Raw genomic sequence first — 16,252 nt, forward strand, 5'->3', positions numbered from 1 at the left:
CGATTACATTTACACCATTAATGAAGGAAAAATAAAACCCTAATTCAAAATTATTCAAAATAGCAAAATTCTAACCCTAATAGAAGTCCTAATTTAACTAAAATTGGACTTACCACAAATAGTAAGTTTTCCAAAATTAAAAAGTCTTAATTTAACCCCACTGGAAGATTCCCAGCATAATTACAATCAATATCTAAAAAGATGAAAAATCTAAAACTCTAAAAATAAGGAAATACGACAAAAATCAGAATTACTAAAAATAGTAAAACTTCCCTAAAATCTCGTTTTTGAACTGGAAGTGTGTGTTTTCCCACAAAACGGACAGACGCAACCCACTCTATGGGTCGGTTGACCCCGGATGGCCCGTTGCGGTAAATATTGATAGGTTGTGCATTCCGTAATGATACCTATATCAAAAGTTATGGTCGATTTACTATTCACACTTAAAACGGCAATTTCTGTATCCAGATTGAATTTTTTCGAACCGGACACACCTGGGGCTCAATTACGTTACGACTTACATAGGACTGGGCCCGGATCTGATAGACTACTTCCACTTCCATTTGGCCTTCTTTTGGCCCAGCGATGCTAGGAATGTATCTGTGCCGCGCCCTACATCTGAAGATTTCTTTGGACTATATGCAAAAGGCTTCTAGAGGGAACATGATTGCTCAACTAGAACTAGTGTGCTCCCCCATCTATATATTATTTATATTTATTTTTATACAGATAAGGCAAGGCATCTTTATTTTTATACACATAGGCAAGGCATCCCCCTAGCTTGATTTCTTTATTCTGCGTGGAACATGAGGGAAAACACTAACACAACACCGTGGTTCAAAAGACAATCAGAATGTAAAGAAAATGCTATACCAATCACAAAAGGAAGAAAGAAAACTTAACGTAGGCAAGGAAGAGGCTAAAGAGTAGGACACTGGCATAAGTATGAAACAATATCTACAGTAAAACAGCTCCTAATTTCTCTAAAATCAGAAAACAGCAAACTGAGAGTAGAAACAAAAGGCAAAGAAAATCTTTAAGAAAATACCGAAGCGGCGGCTCTTGTAGTCATTGTGCGTTCAACAGCCACTGGAGCAAGAGTGGGCTCCACTGCTGACGTATGTGCCAGACAAGGCTCAAGATCAATAGTCCCACCTCCTTTCTGCAGAACAGAACCAAGTTAGCCAGAAGCAGTTCATGGAATGTTGCAGAAAAGGAGGATCTACCTTCCTAATCCAGTCAATTTCAAGCATAGAGTATTGAGAAATGCTGCTCGAAATTGATAAAACGTCCATTAAGAGAACCGAGATGCAATATAAGTTTTTTAATTAATCCGGTCCACAGTTCAGATAAAGTAAACAGGGAACAATCTCCAATTGAAATGTTTGTGTACTGGTATCCCATACAATTTAGTTGTCAATCAAAATACACGACACCTAAAGAATAGGAAAGAAAAGAAATGCCCCTCACCTTCACTATGCAGCACCGTTCAACACGATAACTACAGCCAATTGCAGCTCCCCAAGCACGGGAACGGACATTATTTCTCAATGTTGAAGTGTAGCCTACATAAACATAATGCTCGAGTTCAGCATCAATATAATACAATTTGTAATAAAAACTTACCTTTCATATACAATCCCCACATAGTGTTATCAGATTAGCAGTAAACACTTTCACCCATTCAAATACATCATTCATGTCAAACGCCAAAATGGTCATTAAATTCAAACTTATTCTCATGCTAGAAAGAGAAGAAATCTTAAATACACACACACATACACACATGGAGAGCAATTAACTAGTCTAGAAGCTCACTATTAGTCCAAAAGGAAAGATAGAGAACTCCCAGACTTGAGAATGGACAATGAGGCAAATGAACTTCAACCATTAGGTCCAAGATGAGAACTTGCTTCACCTAACTTCAAAACATTGGGAATGAACTGGACAAAATGTACGGTGTAAAGACTGACTTACAATCTTGTGGTGGAAGCACTCGAATGGTAGCACGTAACTCATGGATGGCAGGCGGAGGAGGAGATGCCGTTGGGCGGCAATAGCCAGTGTGCATGAGAACTGACAAATAAGATCCACATCAGAAAATAATTACTGATTTCATGAGGGGAGGCAGCAGAGTGAGTTGTAGATGTGAAAACATCAGCACGTAGTTTTATAGAGAATTACTCACCAGCTACAAGATCTGAATCATCTGTATATATATCCGTTCCCCACAGCTGGCCACCTCTGACCTGCACAGAAAGCACCGAAGTAACCTTAAGAATGTATAGAATGATATGATGCCTTAAAAAAAGAGCATAGAAGTATCAGTCAGAATCCTAGATTTGATGCGACACACATTAACACACACACAAAAGAAAAAAAACAAAAACAAAAAAAAAAAAAGCCGGCAACTGTCATAACTCATAAGATTAGAAGTAATTGCAATTTAGAAAAAATCAAAACATAAACAGAAGAAAAGGTGAATGGGTAGATTAAACAGTCCGGTGCAGTTCCTAAACACTAGTGACACTTGGCTATCCAAATGAAGTCACAAGATTATTCAATCCTGGAATTCAAAATGTTGGACAAAGGATGACCTCATTCTATAGACTATTACATATTTATTCAAAATAATCAACACCTTATCTCAATTCTAAATATTCTTAAAGATGTTCTCAAACATTTCAACATGCGAGTTGCTAGTAATGAGCAGTGTTTTAAATAGTGGTAGCATGTGGCGTAGCATTCAACCCTCTGTAGCGTGTAGCATAAGCTACACAATACTTCTATTTTTAAAATAATAATAATAATAATAAAATTAAAAATTAAAAATAGAAAAAAAATAGGATAAATAGTGAGAATATATATATATATATATAGAGAGAGAGAGAGAGAGAGAGAGAGAGAGAGAGAGTAATGCTCACACACAACTAGTTGGACCATCCAACTATTTGTCTTAATTAATGCTAATTAATGTTAATGAATAATGCCATTGCAAAAGAGACTTTAAAGAGGAAAAGAAACTATTGGCTTGGGATGGCCCCACCATGGTGTTCATGTAAAATCCACCTCAGCCATTAGCTAAGTTACCCAATGTTACAGGAAGGTCCCTTAAATCAGCATCATCAGTGAATTAGATAGACCACACAATTAAAAACAATCTACAAGGAATGCTTACACTAGAGATTGTTTCCCTTGGTATGGTCCCACTTGAATAATTTATGAGCCTTCATTTTAGCCATCAGGCTTAGAATCTGGTGTGGAATCTAGTGGTTGGAATGGATTTCACATGCTCATCACGGTGAGACTGGTAATAATCAAGGGTGGATGTCTCTCTCAACTATTTCTATTAGTATGGCCCACTTGAATCACATATCAGCCCGATTTTTTGGCTCTGGACCCTCCACAGGATTACACATCCAATGATAGGAGTAGCTATCCTAGCACGCATCACGCAAACATAAAAATTAGGGGCGCAGAGTAGATACTAACAAGGTCAGTAGCCAAATCGCTACTGAAGTGATGTCACCAAGCTCTGTGGACCCCACCATGATGCATGTGTTGTATCCATACCATCCAACCATTTGTAGAGATCGTTTTATGACATTAGAAAAAGAATGATATAGATCTAAAGTTCAAGTGGACCCACCACAGAAAACCGTGGGATCAGTCATACCCACTGTTGAAACATTTATAAGGCCCACCATGATGTATTTTTTAGATCCAACCTATTCATAAATTAACATAGCGATGGATGAAGTGAAAACAAAAATATAAGCTTGATTGGAAACTTCTGTGGCCCCTAATAAGTTTTGAATGGTGGATGTCACTGTCCCCACTGTTTTCTATGGTGGGGTCCACTTGAACTTTAGATCTATCTCATTATTTTTATCATGCCATAATACGATCTCTCCAAATGGATGGATAGTATGGATATAACACATGCATCATGGTGGGGCCCACAGAGCTTGGTGACGTCACTTCAGTAGTGATTTGGATACTGACCATGTCAATATCTAATCCGCGCCCAAAAGGTGGACCTCTTGGATGGTTGGTTCCTAGAAATGTCGGACATTCCCAAGATTAGTGGGGGAGTGAATCAGTGTTACCTGGTAACAAAGCAGTAGAGTGATTACCTCACCGTGTGACCCACCTTCATGTATACTCCTAATATCCACGCCATCCATCAGTTTTTATACATCATTCCAGTATATGATCCCAAAAATAAAGTAGATTCAAATTTTAAGTGGACCACACCACATAAAAGAGTAGACATTGAATACCCACCATTAAAAATTTTCCCAGGGCCTATCGTAATGTTTTTTTAGCCCTCCAACCAGTTGATAAGGTCACACTGACATGGATAAAGGGAAAACACAAATATCAGCTTGATCTAAAACTTTTATGGCCCCTAAGAAGTTTATAAAAGTCAATCACCACTATTTACAGTGATGTGGTCCACTTTTATTTCCCTTATTCCATGTATTTGTTAACTTATAAACAGGTTGGATCTCAAATAGACATCATGGTGGGCCCCGTGAAGTTTCAACAGTGGGCGTCATTGTCCCCACTGTTTTCTGTGGTGGGGTTCACTTGGGCTTTGGATCTACCTCATCCTTTGGCTCATGCCCTAAAATGATCTCTCCAAATGGATGAACGGTGCGGATAAAACACATACAGTGGGGCCCACAAAACGTGTTGATATCACTTCATTAGCGAGTTACTGTCGGGTTCAGCAGCTAATCTACGACCTCCAGCATCATGAGCGTTAACTGCCACCTTAAATTACGCCTGATAGAGGTGTTTAGGATGTTTTGGAAACAGGTATCACATGGACTCTCACTCCTGATTGTTTTTGAGCCTACTCTAATATATGTGTGAGATCTACTCTGATCATTAGATGTGTAATCAAGTAATAAGCCTATAGCTAATAAATCAGGCTAACCCATGATTCAGATGGGCCACACCAATAAGAATAATTAGGAGAAAGACATCCACCCTTGATTTTTACAGGCTCCATCATGATGAAACTGTGAAATCTATTCCAACCAGTAGATGACACACCAAAAGTAAGCCTAGATTCCAAAAATCAGGTTCTATCTATGATACATTTGAGCCACTTAAAGGGAAACTGTTTGGAGGGTGAACCTTTCCATGTACTCTAGTTTCCAATCGTGTTGTCCTCTTGAACTACTGGTGGGGATAAATTTTGAGACCTTGATCTAAGACGGAGTGACATACTTGATGGTTGGGGTTGATTTTACATTAACACCATGGGACCCACCTAAGCCGTGGCCACTTTTCCATGCTAAAATGAAATTAATCTGCAGTGAAAGCATTTACTTTACATTAATTAAAAAGAAAGTTTTGGATGAAAATGTAATGGCCAACTAGTTGTGTGTGAGCATTACTCATATATATATATATATATATATATAAGATGATTCATTTTTTTTTTTCAAGTATAAGCATGTTCAAACAAGTTATTAAGTATAATTTATCAAAAGGCAATCTACATATATAAACCAAATCAAATCATTATCACATCAATAACTTTCTAAGCAAACCATTTTAATCAATAATGTCTAATTGAAACCACAAGTCACAAGTATGAAAAGAAATTAAAATCACACGGGTTAGAGAGTATTAAGTACAAAATGCAAAATACAATAATCATTTATTATAAATTTAAAAAAAAAAAAAGCATAGTGTACGCTATGACGCCACATACGCTACAACCCCTGTAGCAGATTTACGCCATTTACTAACGCTACGGGTGCTATTCAAAACAATGACTAACGAGTAACAAGTAGACTACGCATACTCCTGCAATGTATATATAACCTTACACTGACAATATATAATAGTTATTAGGGGATGAGGAGTAAAGATTTTTAGAGAAGTCATCTTTCTGGTCATATATTCCATTGTCGGCACTAGTCTGAAATGAAATAATGATTTGAGAACAGATAAGTAGCAAGTAGATGCAGTTCCAGTTCAGGTAATATCACCATACATATGGAAACTATGAAATTTGATAACCAAAAAAAGTGAAAGAATAGTGCACCAGGTGAATACAGAAAGAAAATTACAAAAAAAAAGAAGGTGAAAGAATAGTGCATCAGGTGAATACAGAAAGAAAATTACAACACTCATTTCAAATGCAGAACCATGAATCCAAAAGTTTTTAGGAAATGGAATTTGTTTTTGAGCTCACTTGACGATTTGTGGCAGTAACATATTCAGCAGGTACCCGGATTTCCAAAGTTGGACCATTGTGAGAGCTTTCACCATTTTTGTTATCTTCGGATGCTTCAAATTCTTTCCACAATTTTATCAGCTCTTGCATGCATTCCCCCGCCTTATAAACTACAGTGGAGACTTCAGGTCTTCCTGCAAATAGAAACAGACCAGATTAAAAGGTATCAAAATTCAAAGGTGCAACTAAAAGTCTAAAAGCCAAAGATAAAACAACCAAATCCAAAGATCATTCTTCTTTTCAGTCATTAAGTACCAGACCTTCATCTTGTTTTAATAATTTGAAAGGTTAAAAAATGCTTGTGTGCTTTCTATAACCTACAATCCACCTCATTCTTTTTTCCCTGATCATCCTTTCATCATCATTGTCATAGTCATAGACTTTTCCCAGCTATTTGGGGTCAGCTTAATTGTCATGATTGCTGGGCAAAAGTTCCACAACTGGCTGCCTACCTCATATCAACTCTCCTTTCCTTGGGTCAGGGACCAGGTGGCACATCACCACACCATAAATTCTTTTTAGCAACGCAAGTGGTTAACTGCAGAATATCAACTCATTACACAGGCACATCATCCAAGCAGCCAACTAATGCCTACACATTGGCAAACAAGCGATTTGGAGTACCCACTAGTGGTGTGTCCTTGTTAAGCCAACAAATCCACCATGGCATCTCTCCATGTAAACGTGTCACAGAGGTCACTATAAGCCTCCTGGGTTTCACCAGAATCTAGACAAACCTTGATAGGATTTTACCTCAAACTTCCGTAGAGGAGAAGACTAAAATATACATCTACCAAGTCATAGCTAAGAAAGCTGGGTTTAAAAGTTCATCCTGCAATAGTGACAAGTTTTTTGAACAGGTAGCATACCACAAGTAGCATATCCATTCCCATAAGGACTCTCCGGCATTTCCAGGCATTCTTGACCAAAGCATCTCTAAAAATCTCCCCTCTCCCGAAAAAAAAAAAAACTCCATCTCCAAATTTTGAACGTCACAACTCACACAAGAATTTGATTGCTTGTACCTGCTGTTAGAGTTTATTCGAGAATTTACAGGTCCACCCCCAAAGGAAAGACCGTACGGTTCCAAAGAATCCTAGTACTCAAGCCAAAAAAGGAGAAATTTGGCAACCAAGAGAATGAAACTGCACTTTCATGACTCAGCGCTGGAGTTCAAATGGATAAAATATCAATCCATGTGGACTCTGTTAACAGGTGTGATTCAACATGATGTAACAAAAGTTTCTCAGCACAAAGCACCAAATAATTAAAAACCCTAGGCTTGCATAAGCAAAAGGTTGAGCAAGACGGCGAATCTTAATTTCCAAAAGCAACACGAAACAGAAGTGAGGACAAGAATAACAAGAAATAGGACAAAATAATTTATATTAGGACCAACAAAGCGTCATAGAATCATGAGATTCTGAAGCAAATGTAGTACCCTAAGTAGAAGACTCATGCAAGTGTGTTGGACTCAGGGAAAGGGAAGCAGTACAATTGAGCATTGCTTCTATTAGGAAAAAAGTAAAAGAGATGAGAGGGTAAAAATGGCAAAATTTATGAGAAAATTTCAGTGGTGCAGAAATACAACCTAAGAAAACTATATAAATACATTATGTTAAGCACTGGATCCATAAATTAACAAAAAAGTGACTTCTGCGTGATTAATCCTTCATTCATCCACAGATAAAAATCAGCTGTAATGTTTATAGGAGCAATATTAAACTTGTATCAGTGAAGAAAAGAAGTTACATCGATGGGAGGGATTACCACTTTCACAAGAACTAGAGCAGACTGATTAGCCACCCTCAGAATTAAGGAAAACTAAATGTTTATCCTCCTCACAAATCCCTAATTTCTTCCTAAATGAATCCAATTTCCAAGGTTCCAAGCCTTGCATGCAAACTAACACACTCCTCTATCTCCTCTTCGATATTTCTACAGAATAAAATATTCACACAATCTTTCCTCCCTTCTCCTCAAAATAATCCCTTATCCAGACTTCCTTACATCTCACCAACCAATAAGTACAAGGAAAGACCAACTCCAAAGGACCATTTCCCAACAAAGTATCCTCAAGAACCTTACTTTGTCTCCTTCCCCCCAGAGTCTAAAACCCGCACCCTTTATGAATGTGATCCCTGTCTTAGAAGAATCTTTTGATTCCCCACCCTTCTCCCCACTACACCATGTTCTTCCACACCCTTGATTCCCCATGGGCTCGCATCCCCTGTGCACCTACCTCTCTCCTTTCCAAGGTATTCAAAATCGGTTACATAACAGCCGTAACGGCCGTTATAGATTCTTAAACCTTAATGCGTTACGGGGTCAAAATGGCTGTAACGGCTATTATAGAAAAAACAGGTCATAAAGGCCCCGTAATAGCCTCGTAACAGCCCTGTAATGGCCTTGTAACAGACCGTAATGGACCAAACGGTCTCATAACAGTTTTTTCATAAAATAAAAAAGGGTCGTAACGGCCGACACGGGGTAAGTAATGGCCATCACGGCCTGTATCATAACAGTAACGGCCACCATTACTGTTTTGGAACACCTTGCTCCTTTCCTCCACATTTATTCCTCATTATTTTTATCCAAGTACCTCAATTTCACAACCAAAATTCTGCCACCATTTAGAGGAGGCTGAATTCCTCTCCCCGATCCCCAATCTTTGGCTTTTGAACATTGCCGCATTTTATCAAATGATACCAATGCCATTCTCCCCTACCTTGCCATAGAAGTTCCTTCATATTCTTAAACCTTTTGTCCATTGTGGACAGGGTTTTGAAGGAAGGAGATTAGTAGACTGGAAGATTAACAAGAAAAGAATTTATGAGAGTGAAAAGAAAAAAGACTACATTTCCATTATTGATAAGAAAAACCTAAGTTTCCATGATGACAATCTCTTTTTAACATTTTTTAACAATGGGGTTCCATCAAGAGGGCAAGCACAGATTGGTTCCAAATGGGAGGCCCACATGTAGAATGGGACATTTTCCAATTTTGCACCCAAGAATGGATGAGAGAACACCATCAAGATCCACGTTGATTTCCACGCCCATCAGAGCACTTTTCCCAGGGTTGACTCTCAAGCCCAGTAAGTCATTTCAAACCATCTAAGGATCGACTTAGGATTCACCGCTTGGTGTTCAAACTTCAAACCTTCACAACATAATGTGTTATTCGCAAGTTGCAAACTAGAAATAGATATCGGGAATCACAGATTATGGAAATGGAGACAATGCCACATTCTTCCACCTTGAGAAACATTTTGCTTCAACGTCCAACCTGTTAGAGTAGATCTCTCTTAGGATATGCAGGATATCCATCCTTAGCATAGAGATATGTATTGACAGCTGTATATACGGCTATATAGATCTCTTAGGATAGTATTCTACTTGTATAAACAAAATATTATCAATGGATTATTAAACCTTGAGATACCCAGCCCGACTAGAGAATTAACCTTTAGATTCAATGGGGATATTAATATTGGATTAACCATCCAATATTACCCGACTGGATGTCCAATCTGGCTCGATTTCTAACTGGGTCTAAGATGGTGGACCTATCACCTATGCAACCCTTATTTTTAAACAGGTCTGGAATTTGATCCGCAAACCTGTTAACAGCCTTGCTCTATAACATCAAAATCAAGGCTGTCAATGACTCCCAAGATATGGGAACTAGACTACCAGTTGTAAGTTCTAATTAAATACCCAGAAAATGCAGCTACCAAAGACTAGTAGAAAAGGAACTAGAAGGATACACCATAACAGGAAAGAAAAAGGTTAAGAATCTAGCTAACTTGAAGTTCTGCAAACTAGAAAAGCTCATTGTTTCTGACAGTGAAAGGAAGCTTTGCCACAATGAGAGACGTTGCTGATGGTCCCATGTTGCAAGAAAAAAAATCAGAACCAACAAAAATTGGTTAAGGAGAGTATCTTGGCTAACCTTGAGATCTGCAAAAAAAAAAAACAAAAAAAGAAGAAGATAAAGACATATAATCAGCTTCTGTTTAGCCCTACAGAAGACAAATGCAAAAGAACAGTGACAAAAATTGATTCACAGACTGCTAATAAAACCAAGCCAGTAGTCCAGGAAGAGGCCCAGTATAGTAGTCCTGTGTCCAGGACGAGGCCCAGTACAGTAGTCCTCACAGGAGCACACTGCACCCTGACACTTTTCAAGGAAAGAGCTTTCTACCCACCATTTGCAATTTTATATATATATATATATATATATATATATATATATATATATATATATATATATATATATATATATATATATATTGCATTCAAGTCTTTGGGCAAATTACCAGTCTACCAGCTATTGATCGATCAGTGAACAGTCGATCAGTGAACAGTATACAATTGATAACCCTCTTTAGCATAATCAGATATGCTTGAACAAAAATAAGAGATACAGCAATGCATACCCTTCACTATCACGTGCGCGAGACCGAAAACGCGGCTCCCGGTTAGCCACTTGAGACATGCCCCTTGGTCGTAGCATCCTCCTACGCTGCTGAACCCCATACCCAAAACCTTCTCTATCCCTTTCTGCAATTCCATCTGCTTCCATGCATCCATCATCTGATTCCTTGTCGTAACACCTACCACGTTTTTCATGTCGGTCACCTTCGACATCTACATCCTTCTCTTTTTTCCTGTCTTTAGCATCCCTGTCAATAGCTTTCCAGCTATCAAATTCTTTAAATTTCTTCTGTTCTAGTGCTGGACTTTCCTGCTCAGCAATTTTGACTGATCCATCCACTAGTTCCTTCTCATTGTGCAAACTCTCTTTCTCATTTATGTTCGACGTTTCTCTCTTAACATGATCCTTCTCCCTCTCCTTTGGTCGTTCCTTGTCTTTCAGAGAATCCTTTTTCTCCCTCTCCCATCCCTCTGGTTCTCTGTTCGTAAGCTGCAGATTGTTTCGCCGATCATTCCGATCCTTCTCCCTCTCTCCCCAATCCCTATGTTTCTCATCCTTCTTTTTTCTTTCCTTCTCTCTGAATTTGTCATCACTCTTCAAGTCAACTTTGTTTTCTCCAACAGCCTCATGTACCTCTAAATATGCCCGCTCTTCAGTGGCGAAAGCTTCCCTTCCAATTTCATTTGAACTGTGTAAATTATTACGTGGAAATCTCCATGGATCCACACCATCACTCGGTGATTCAGAATATCTTTTTCCTCTATAGTGTTCTTTTAGTTCATTCCCGTTCAAGTGAGAATTCCCTGCAGTGTAACCATCCTTTTCAATCTTAGTTTCACCCCTAAAATCTGTGTTAGACTCTCTATCAGATTTTATTTCTTTATCATCGCCCCTATTCTCTGACCGTATTATATCTTTCTCACCTTTAGAAGCTTGAGAATCCATCCTTGTTTCAGTGTGTAGTTCCCTCGTCTCTGCCTTCATGTCTCTATTCTCAATCTTTGCACCTCTATTGTCTTTGGATTCTCTCAATTCTGCCCTGTTCTCAGAAGTAACTGGCTGGTCTAAATATGAATCAGAAGATGAAGGCATTCGATAAAGAGGAAGCAGAGGTGATCTTTTATCAACATCACGGGGTTCGGTCCTTTGGACTTTGGAGAACCGTCCATCATGCCCATGTTCAAAGGGTTGATGGTATTCATTAGCAACTGACTGAGTGAATTTCCCAGCAAGTTGTGTAAATATGGGAATGTTCTCAAGTGGGCGTTTTGAGGTTGTAGGATGGCTTCCTTCCTCATGTAATCTTTTGGGAGCACCACTCATGATGCTTCAGGTGTTACAACTTACCAATTTCCTGACAACAATAAAAATATGACAGTCATTTGTGACTTCCAGTAACAGTAACATTTGCTGAGCACCACCTGGAAGCAGAAGTTTGAATACCAATATAAAGTCATAATGAGACCCACCATGAACTGCTGAAAGAAAAGTGAATCTGGTAAATACAAGAACTACAAGGAATGCGACATCAATAAATATAAACCAAAAGCTAATGGACAAAAGAAATAAAATCTAGGATGTAAATCAGAAATACAAATATGACCGCAACATTATCAACTTGTGTTCACAAAATCTTTGTGACGATGGTTCAACGAGCCAGCAATATATTTCAATTATGACAGTTTTTATGAGATGGAAGAAAAGGACCATGCTTGCCAATTAAAGCAGTTATGTTGCAGGCAAAAGGTATTAAAAAGTAATAATCAGTAGTTTTGGTAAAATTGAGAAACAACATGAGGCTTTTCTTGAGAAGCATTCCCAACCAGTACATAAAACATAACATATATCCATCTTTGAGAGACATAAAAGATTACATATATCCAGGGTTCCTCATCAGCTGTTCCTCTGTTCTTTTGCTTGTTTAGTGTCTTTCCTTTCTTTTCTTTTCTTTTCTTTTCTTTTCTTTTTTTTCCTTTGCTTTTAACAAATTGCATTTACCATCCCAAAAGAAGAAGAAGAAATACTGGGAAGCATCAAGAAGCATTAAAACACATGAGGTGCCACCAAGAAATGTCAAAAGGCCCCTTAGTAGACTGGTGTTTTGTTTCTCTTTAGTAAGTTGTAAATATTTTCGAAGAAAATTTTCAGGTGGGCATTTCTACGATAGCATGCTGAAAAGCAGTGGAAATAAAATCCAAATTGAAATATCTCTAGGGATGTCACCATTCATACACACAGTGATGCAAAAGCTATTTCAGCTTGAGAGTACAGAAACATGGTTAATTGCCACCATGCGAATGTTAGGGTCTTGTGGGACATTTGGGGACAACAAATTTTTGTGACTTTTCTAAGGTTTGATCCAAGCCTGGTATGTGATTGTCGCATCAGCTTGGATGCTTCTGAGAGGAGAAAAAAAATGCAGCTAAGCTTCAGTGAGGTAATGTTGCATGATTATCCATAGTCTGGGCTAACATCTCTTTGAACTAAAATCCAACAGACCAAGTAACATGTTTGTAGATCCGACAAAGTGAGGGCTACAGTGAAATTTAATGGACAGAGCAAATGCAGTGGTGGTCAAGAAGAATGGGGAGCTACCATTTCAAACGAAGAAGGCACGAGTATGGTTGCCTATGAGGGCAATCAGGAAAATCGATGGTAGGAAGAATACATTAGTGTTGTGAACTTGTATCAGATTCCTTGCCAAGGTTACTGGGGCAATCATGTGATCTATTGTTCATAACAAACAACATAGCTGGTGGCTTTCTGGCACAAGATAAAATATCTGTGTTGGAGCAAGTATGGGAAGGCTCCTGAACTGATATATATCTCAGTACCCATCAAACAATGCGCTATGTGTGTCGTGAATCCTTTTGATGAAACCGCAATCAAACATTAAGAATGTCACTTGGGCACCCAATTTTGCACAAAAGCATTCCTCTTTTTAGTGGGTAATCTGGGCTACAACATGATATCTCAATGTTGGGTTTAACTTTAGGTACAGGAGTAGTGCTATATTAGGTGTTTTTCTTATTTGATTATGGACAATTGAGGCAAATTTAATTAAGATTTTAGCAGTGTTGTCATTAGCTAATTGATAAAGGCAGTTCCTTAATTGGTTGGTTTCCTAGATAGATTAGAATTCGGATTTCTATGAGTCTGCTTATACTTTATATTTGGTTTGGTAGTTATGTAAATAAAAGATCGAATGCAGCTGGTTTCCTTATAGCCTAGATGAAACCAATTTATTTTGCCAGTGAATTATGGAATTCTTGGTTGAAATATTGATGGTAGGATTCACAAAGGGGACTCCAACTAGCTGTCATAAGGATGATCTATATTATCCATTTAGTCAGGACTATTCTTTGTTTTTTCAATGAGTTTGGTCAAGACCATCTTTAGAGGCCATTTGCAAAATCACACCAATTGGATGTTCCTACGCATCCAAATGTTTCCTTTTTGTTCTAATTGCCAGTCAATCGGATGGCTAGCATTGTTTGAGTAATGTGATCATTTGAACCCACATGCAATCCAAGGCAGGACCCAGCAAATGGATGCCCAAATGGATGGTTGAGATTGATGATTCAATCTATTTTCTCATAAATGAACTTGACCATCCAATTAGCAGGCTATCAATATGGTGGTTGAGCCATCTGACCAGTGTGATTTTTTGCACGGTGGCCAGTGAAATGTGGACTGGATCAAATGGGCACACCAGAATCCATATTGACAATCGGACTGTCCAAGCGCAACTTGTTGTGATGCATCCTCTAATGCAAATAGTTGCACCGAATCTTTCCGTTATGTGAATTCATTGTTCATTGTTTCAGTAGAATTCCGTTTGCTGTGAATTTCTACTTTCTACGTAAACCCTAGAAATCAAGAAATGTCTCCTAAAACACAGTCTTGGTATCCTATCATATAGACAAGATTTACAAATACGTGTACTGTTAGGGACAAGACTATAATATGCTTCATATTAGAAAAGGATTTAGCCATGCTTATGGAGAGATTTCTATTTACACTTTGTAGTTGTTGTGCACTTACTTAATAATTGATCCAAGAAATGTGAACATGTGACTACTCTCTTCCAATAATATTTTATCAATTCTTCATGAAAAACAACGTTAGGTTAGAAAATAGAATTCTACATTGAAGAAGAATTACTCCCAAATATTGAAATTAAAATAACCAAAATTCTTCCTTGACAAGCGAGATTTTTTTTTTTTTGCCAGTAAATTTCACATTTCATGTTTCCTTCGCATTTCTTACATTGAAATCTTATCAATGCCTCAGATAAAATCTACATCTTTCTTTCCATTAAGATCAGAAGTACAAATTGGAGAGATTATAACCAGAAATCAGAAGGCACCAAACACAGCTAAAAATTCACATGTAAAACAAAGAACACGCAAACGATGAAGCCGAATGACAGATACCATTTCAAATAACGGAAACAGATAGATTTCCATAAACTAAAATCGGCAATACAAAATTCTCGGCATGGATGCGAAATCAAGCAATGGATGTAACTACACCGAACAAAGGATTCGAATTATGTGAATTTCCGATCTTACAACGCTGCTGAATGAGGGAACGGAGAGATAGGGTTTTCAAAGGGAGCGAAAATGAAAGCTTTGAAATGAGAAAACAGGAAACAGAGAGAAAGGAGCAGATAAATACCTTATAATAGTCTCTCAGCCGTTCGATGATAATCTCTGCAACTGAATTCTAATTTCCCTCTCTCGCATTCTTCCTTCGTCTTCTCTCAACTATACATGTGCATAACTATTCGCTCCAAAGCGCCTTCCTTTGCTTCCCCATCTCCGATGTACACGTGGCCGAGTGTGCTGATCCAGACCGTCCGTGCGTGGGCTCTGTCGAGGATGGGAAATAGCTTAGTGACCGCATCGATCCTGGACCGTCCGATAAGTGGCATGCAAGCAGCTTATTAAAAGCGAGGGTGCCTTGGTATAAATAATCCATCGATTGGGAGGATTGGATGCTCACACTCGGTATTTTTTAGGTGTGGCCCACCAGAATCGGATGGAGGGTCTAGATCTATGTGCGTGGTGACACACGTCTGGGATGATGTTCATAAATTACCAAAAAGAAGCAAAGATAGGAAAAACATGTGAAGTGCGGTTCTTTTTTCAAGCTGGCTGGCCTCACACGTGTCCAGTATCAGAGCCATTCATCATGAAATCCGCACGTTGTGTAAATGCCTTGTCTCAAAAGGCATGCCGATTCCATCGTCGAATCGTTGGGTGGGCTACGTGAGTAAATGAAGAGGTGGTTAATGTCCATATGTTTTGTTCACGTGCGGCACGTGTTATGATAAGATCAGCAAGATTTTTTTTTGAACAACGCATTCTCTCGTTAGGGTCACCTGATGAGCGGTTCAGATCTGGCATGCTTAGTTTGCCACGGTTAAGGTCAGCTCCAAGAGACTTTTCCCCCATGGCGATGCACTTAGCAATACGAGTGCGTGGCGCACATATCAAATCGGAATGCCAAGTGTTTTAGGGCATCTAGGCCGTCCAAATTATGGGCCAC

At 38.5% G+C, this 16,252-nt stretch overlaps 1 protein-coding gene across 5 annotated transcripts in view; it reads right to left on the reverse strand.

Annotated features, from left to right (window-relative positions):
- Positions 1–15,632, reverse strand: part of LOC131253823 (uncharacterized) — a 29,155-nt gene extending 13,523 nt beyond the window's left edge. The window contains exons 1-8 of one of the 5 annotated variants that reach the window (XM_058254985.1): positions 15,380–15,631; positions 11,623–12,174; positions 10,689–11,502; positions 6,218–6,389; positions 2,189–2,249; positions 1,978–2,076; positions 1,471–1,565; positions 1,049–1,162 (exon numbers count right to left, since the gene is read on the reverse strand). In XM_058254985.1, the coding sequence (XP_058110968.1) occupies positions 1,049–1,162; positions 1,471–1,565; positions 1,978–2,076; positions 2,189–2,249; positions 6,218–6,389; positions 10,689–11,502; positions 11,623–12,022 (1,755 nt within the window). In that variant the 5' untranslated portion in view covers positions 12,023–12,174; positions 15,380–15,631. Of the gene's footprint in view, positions 1–1,048; positions 1,163–1,470; positions 1,566–1,977; positions 2,077–2,188; positions 2,250–6,217; positions 6,390–10,688; positions 12,178–15,379 lie in introns of all 5 variants that reach the window. The other 4 variants (XM_058254973.1, XM_058254963.1, XM_058254967.1 and 1 more) reach the window with 4 other exon arrangements.
- Positions 15,633–16,252: the final 620 nt, after the last annotated feature.

This window comes from Magnolia sinica, chromosome 1 (assembly GCF_029962835.1).
Source record: "Magnolia sinica isolate HGM2019 chromosome 1, MsV1, whole genome shotgun sequence".
NCBI classification, from domain to species: Eukaryota; Viridiplantae; Streptophyta; class Magnoliopsida; order Magnoliales; family Magnoliaceae; genus Magnolia; species Magnolia sinica.